The sequence below is a fragment of the Schistocerca serialis genome, chromosome 3 (assembly GCF_023864345.2).
Source record: "Schistocerca serialis cubense isolate TAMUIC-IGC-003099 chromosome 3, iqSchSeri2.2, whole genome shotgun sequence".
Lineage (NCBI taxonomy): Eukaryota > Metazoa > Arthropoda > Insecta > Orthoptera > Acrididae > Schistocerca > Schistocerca serialis.
Window position 1 is genome coordinate 676309082 of NC_064640.1, and position 6435 is coordinate 676315516.

The window sequence follows — 6435 nt, forward strand, 5'->3', positions numbered from 1 at the left end:
CCATAAAAATTCCATCATTGTTTGGGAACATGAAGTCCATGCATGACTGCAAATGGTCTCCAAGTAGTCGAGCATAACCATTTCCAGCCACTGATTGATTCAGTTGGAGCAGAGAACCCAGTCCATTCCATGTAAACTAAGTTCACATCAATGTGGAGCCACCACCAGCTTGCACAGTGCCTTGCTGACAATTTGGGTCCATGGCTTCATAGGGACTGCACCACATTTGAACCCTACCACCCTTTCTTACCAACTAAAATCAAGACTCATCTGACCAGGCTATAGTTTTCCAATCGTCCAAGGTCCAACTGATATTGTCACGAGCCCTGGAGAGGCACTGCAGGCGATGTTGTGCTGTTAGTAAAGGCACTAGCATCAGCCGTCTGCTGCTTAGCCTATTAATGCCAGATTTCACTGTACTGTCCTAATGGATACATTTGTTGTACATTGATTTCTGTAGTTATTTTGCAAAGTGTTGCTCATCTGTTAGCACCGACAAGTGCAGCTCTCGTCCATTAAGTGAATGCCAGTGGCTCTTTCGTTGACTGTGGTGAGAGGTAATGCCTGAAATGTGGTATTCTTGGCACACACTTGACACTGGGGATCTCAGAATATTGAATTCCCTATTGATTTCCAAAATGGAATGTCCCACGCATCTAGCTTCAGCTACCATCCGCATTCCAAGTCTGTTAATTCCCATCGAGCGGTCATAATCACATTGGAAATATTTTCACATGAATCACCTGATTACAAATGACAGTTGCACCAATGTGGTACCTTTTATACCTTACGTACACAATACTGCCACCATCTGTATATGTAGAAGCGAAACATTAAAGGTGAGCAGTTCAGACAATAAGATAATAGAAGCTTCTGAAATGCAATGATACAGATGAATGCTGAAGACTAGATCGGCAGATCTTGTAACTGATGAGGAGCTACTAAATATAATTTCTTGGGAGGAAAGAAATTTGTGGCACAACTGCACTTGTTGAAGAAGACCTAAGCATGACTAGAGCAAGCAGGTTCAAACGGATGAAGGTTGCAACAGTTATTCAGATATGAAGAAGCTTGCACAGCATTGCAAACATTTATTTGCTGGTTACTTTTATTGTAATAAAATAAAATAATATGTCAACTATTTGCAAGTTTAATTAGGATAAAAAGATGTGATGGTATTCTGATAGAGCATCTTTTTCTCTTTAAGGGCTGGACATTGTCAGAAGAATAAATAGTCCAAATCTAAGGTTGATGATGGATTTATTCCATGTTCAACACTTACAAGGTGACCTGACACACACAATTAAAACGGCCCTACCATATGTTGGTATGTAATTAATTATTTTACATAAATAACTAACAAAATTATTCTTTTCTGCACTTATACAGCACTTGCTAGTTTTTGACAAAGCTATTTGAAAACTACTTAGGCATTTGACTGAAGGGCTTTAAGTTAACAAGAAACCTAAATTATGATAGCCAGACTAGGATTTATTCTAGGGTTCTCCTGAAGGACAGTTTACTGCACTAATTCAGTACTTGGTTTATTACAGTTGTTCTAGGTTTAGTTTAAAAGATTTTGTTTCTGAATAAACAGAACAGGTGAGATAATGAAGTTTGTCATGGAGAATAATGAACTATTTTTTGCTCATCGGGTGTTAACACAATAAGTATAGTCATCTATGTAGTCATTAAGATGCATATCTAGATTAGAGTGAAGTTGAAACACTGCCACGCAATTACAAGACATCTAAATTATAATATGTAAATATGTCAACCATGAAATTGATGTCAATGATAGAAAGACATTTATGTCTAGATAATAATTAGTTGTAATAAAGAAGATAATAATAACAACAATAACAATAAAAATTTCAGCCTCAACCATATAAGTGTAATTAATATTTGCAACCAATTTTGATAACTAATTTCACCCTCTCCTGCATGTGGTCAAGCTAATATTGCCAACTGGATTTCATCCCTGTGAGACTCAGTTGATATGTTCCAATATGTTATGTGACAATCATTGTTTTCTAAAGACTGAAGACCTGTGGGTAACAGTTTGTAACACCTTCTTTGGTTGCTACCACTACAGTATTTAATATCTATGGAATTCTTTTCACTGATCTGTAATAGATGTAAGTCAGAAAAGACGCAGTTTCAATTTTTGCCACAATGTGGGAAGCATGGTGTTGCAAAAATTGTTTATAAGTACATCTTTTGCCACATGGGGTAGCCGAGCTGTCTGAGGCGCCTTTTCGTGATCCGTGCAGCTCCCCCCCTCCGTTGGAGGTTCGCGTCCTCCCTCGGACTTGGATGTGTCTGTTGTCCTTAGCATAAGTTAGTTTAAGTTAGATTAAGTAGTGTGTAAGCTTAGGGACCGATTACCTCAGCAGTTTGGTTCTATAAGACCTTACCACAAATTTCCAAAGTACATCTTTGTTCTTTTTGTGGTGTAAATAATAAACTAATCATTTGAACCTAAAACAGGTAAATATCTGTGACCATAAATTTGTCACCAAATTTCACAGTCACAGTGTCATACTTAGGCAAGTGCTGTTTGCCAGCATTTTCCAGGACCACACAGGTGCCTCTTATTGTCACATCACGTACTGTGACTCATCATCCTATATAACAGACTTCTATTATTTCACAGTCCAGTGACAGTTTTGTTTTCCCCACTCCTTTGTTCTTGTGATCTGCAGCTTTTGCGTAGCTGCACAATGAAAATTGGGTACAGTCACTTTTTATTGGATCTTTCTCTCGCTGACCTTTGTACCAGAGCTGCATAAGTTACTTTCTCTGGCCTGTAGGGATGAGGATTGGTTTTTATATATGCCTTACACTTCTGTATCACAATACCAATAACAGTAGAACAGGATTATGTGACTTCTGTTAAATCTCTGTAATAGTATGGTTAAAATTTTGTTTGTATAGTTGAACCCTGTTCCAACACAGTTTCATCCATTTACTCACTCTGATGAAATATCTTTGTATGATGTAAGAAAGTCTATACTCTGATTTAAAACTACTTGTTGTTTGATATTTATTACATGGCAGCTACAGTGTTTCCACATCAGCTGTAATATGCTGCTTGGCTATAGGCATTGCAGATGCACTGTACTCTGTCAAAAGTGCTGTTGCTTAGCATTTTACAGAGTAATGTTAACAGTGCCCACTGTGAGGTGTGATGCGAATGCAAGATGCTTTGTCATCAGCAGATTTTAAATAGCCAGTAAGGGAAACAGCAGTCAGATGACATGTTCTACAGCAGTTAATTTAATTGAAACTCATGTCCTGTTCCAACAACCATCCCAGTTATTCAAAGAAATGGTGGACAGCAACCCACAGCTGTTACTGCAGAACTGTTAATAATGCTAACTTTGTGCCCACCAGTCAAATCTAACCTCTATAAGCAAATTGAGTTCTAGATAAAAAAAGATTTAAATTTCAGTGTGAAAAACACATTATCTCTTTTCTTGCATGCCATTGGTGATCTAAAAGTAATCTCCATGAACTGATTCACTGCTATCAAGTGGGAGTTGCAAAGTGTCCTGGCTGGCATTTAGTTATAGCACAATGTGAACATACTTTGGTTTTGGGCAACATGGGCAAGCTGAGAAAGTATGCTGTGACAATAGAAGGAAACATTTTTATGTACATACCTCCACCAACTGTTATAGTTGTGTGCAAGGAGGGAGCTGGGGTTCATGTGCAGGTACTTCTGAGCCACAGCAATACGTAAAAAGAACTGGCTGAGGAGTCTTGCCCAACCACCTCTCTTCATTGCGGTGGTGTTTTGTCAAACAGAACTACCTGCATAATGGAGAAGCAGGATGTGCCACACACATTCCACCAACCTGTCAAAATTAGACTTTTAGTGCTGGGCTGATTAAAAACATGGTGTGGGTCTCAATAAGCCAAGAGTGTACCAAATCCCAGCCCAAAGCATATTGTTATAACAGTCCAAGAATCTGTAAAAATTATTATCAGATAAAATTATGAAGCATGACTCATGGCACAGCCTCTGTAAGGCATAGGATGCTGTCCTTCATTTGTTTAAAGAACTGGGGGGTTGACTCCAGACTTCAGTTATCTGTTCAAAATTAGCATTGAAAATGCAAAAGCATATAACAAGATATGCAAAAGCACATAACAAGATGGAATGAGTAATTCTGTGGAAATATACAGAGCAATAGCAAGCTGAGCTTGACAGCTGATTGTGAATGTGGCATTGAACACTTTGTCTAATCTTGTGGCATGCAGAAGGAAATGCCCTCAGATGCACAGCCAGATGTCAGATAGCATGTATTCTGTGCAGTGGTCTTTATATTTGGTACAATGAACAGTAGTGTACTCGTGGCAGCAATTGGAAATTATAATCGTTCCTACAAATTTGTCATAGCATTGAGAAATATACAGGGTGTCTCTCCTAAGAAACAATAGGTACATTTACTCTGGTGTTTCAGTTTTGCATTATGTAGCATGAGTCAGCCCACACAAATAGCACTCTTCACATCTTTCATGCAAAGCCAATGACATTGTTGATGGAAAACATTGGTTTGTTTCCTATTACAAACAAAATTATTTTTAAAGTGGAATTTTATGCACCCATGAAATAGAGCAGGCCCATTTTAGTCTAGTGTGATATTCATTTTATCTATATGTATTTACAGGGACAGTGAAACACAAAGAAAAAACAGCATGCCAGCAGTGACTCAGTAGTGCTGCTTACTTTGCAGTAGCAGTCAGTGAGGAATGCAACAGTGCTGTCAGTGCCGGAGTAGTGGTTATTCTTCGAGTTTTACTATCCCTATTAATACATGTTAAAAAAAAACTAGAGTAATCTGAGACTGCTCTATTGAATGGGCATGTAAAATTCTGTTTTAAAAGTAATTCTGTTTGTAATGGCAAACAAACCAATGCTTCCCAACGACACTGGGCATCGCATGAAAGTGATGAGCACTGTTTGTTTGGGCTGACTCCAGCTGCACAATGCAAAAATGAAGTTGCAAATATGTGCTGAAACACCAGAGAAAATGTGCTTGACAACTCTTGAAAGAGAGACCTGTATATAAAGTATGAAAAAAAAAGTTATGGAAGAATTTTATATTGCTGGTAAAACATGTGGCATTACCTCAGATAATGACATCAAAAAGTTAAGAATGTGAACGTATTATGAAGCTTTTGGCTGCGTGATTGCTTAGAACTAATGTAAAATTTACATTTAGATTATCTGTGTACCATATTGTATTTTAGCTTAATGATGTTTTCAACATATTAATTATTTCTTGTGTCCATAGGCCACATCCAGATTGCCCAAGTACCCAACAGAAATGAACCTGACACACCTGGTGAAGTAAATTACAGCTACATATTTGATGTTCTAAAAGATAATGGTTATGATGGTTGGATTGGTTTGGAGTACAAACCAGCAAAGGGAACAAGAGAAGGGTTGAAATGGATTCAGAATTATAGAGTTACACAGTAATTCTTGTTGAAAAATATTTTGTAGGGGTGTTTTCTGGAACAAATATTTCTATTTTGGGATTTTTTAATTGCAAAGCATGAAAATATATGTAATAAAAATTTGAACTGTTAATTCATCTACTTTCTTTTGCTATTTTGGATTCCTTTAAATAATTTTGTCAGTTATAAATAATGCATCTATCGAGTTGCTATTCACTGTAATTACAGGCCTTTCAATGACAAACATCCAAAATTTGTGTCTGCATCAACAAATATCTGAGATGTCTGTGAGAAAAATATGATTGATTAAGTGTTGTTGAGATAAGCCACATTTAAAAAATCTGAGTACATTTCCAAATCAAGTGAACATACATATGGCAAAAGAAAGTCCTTGGTGGAACATATATAATGAAAGCGGTAAATGTAACAAGTCACTGTATATCTGAGGCATCAGGTCATCGATAGGCACATAAACAAGGCAGTGTATGTTGCTAATCTTCCGGACAAATCCTTCTTCAGAGCTAACAGACTGCACATACACCTACACAGACAGCTATGTTGTCCCAGCCGATTACATTGTGCCAGCATTGCAGCTCAATTAGGGTGAGGGGAGACAGGAGTCAAGATATGGGAGGGACATTTGGGGAATGTTAGCTGATGAATGGGACAGAGAGGCAGTAAGCTAATGGTATAAGTATGTGACACTGGTGAGCTCATTCTGGCATAGGCAGGGGGAGTTGTGCACAGTGCACAATGCCATGGAGAAGTGGATTGGAAGGGGGAGATATAACAGAAGAAGAGGCAGACTGAGGAGAGGTGGATATGAGTGCAGAATAAGTGATGTGGGGAGAATGGAGACAGGCATGGTGGTTGAGGCCTGGAGAGTTACCGTATCAAAAGATATATTTCAAGGACAATTCCCATCTACTTAAGTCAGAGAAACTGGTGTTTGGGGGGGGGGGGGGG

The 6435-nt window shown here is 38.2% G+C and overlaps 1 protein-coding gene across 1 annotated transcript in view; it reads left to right on the plus strand.

The window, feature by feature from the left end:
* Positions 1–5602, plus strand: part of LOC126470553 (putative hydroxypyruvate isomerase) — a 42618-nt gene extending 37016 nt beyond the window's left edge. Inside the window, exons 4-5 of the mRNA XM_050098490.1 lie at positions 1208–1327; positions 5304–5602. Of these exons, the coding sequence (XP_049954447.1) occupies positions 1208–1327; positions 5304–5491 (308 nt within the window). The 3' untranslated portion in view covers positions 5492–5602. The remainder of the gene's footprint in view (positions 1–1207; positions 1328–5303) is intronic.
* Positions 5603–6435: the final 833 nt, after the last annotated feature.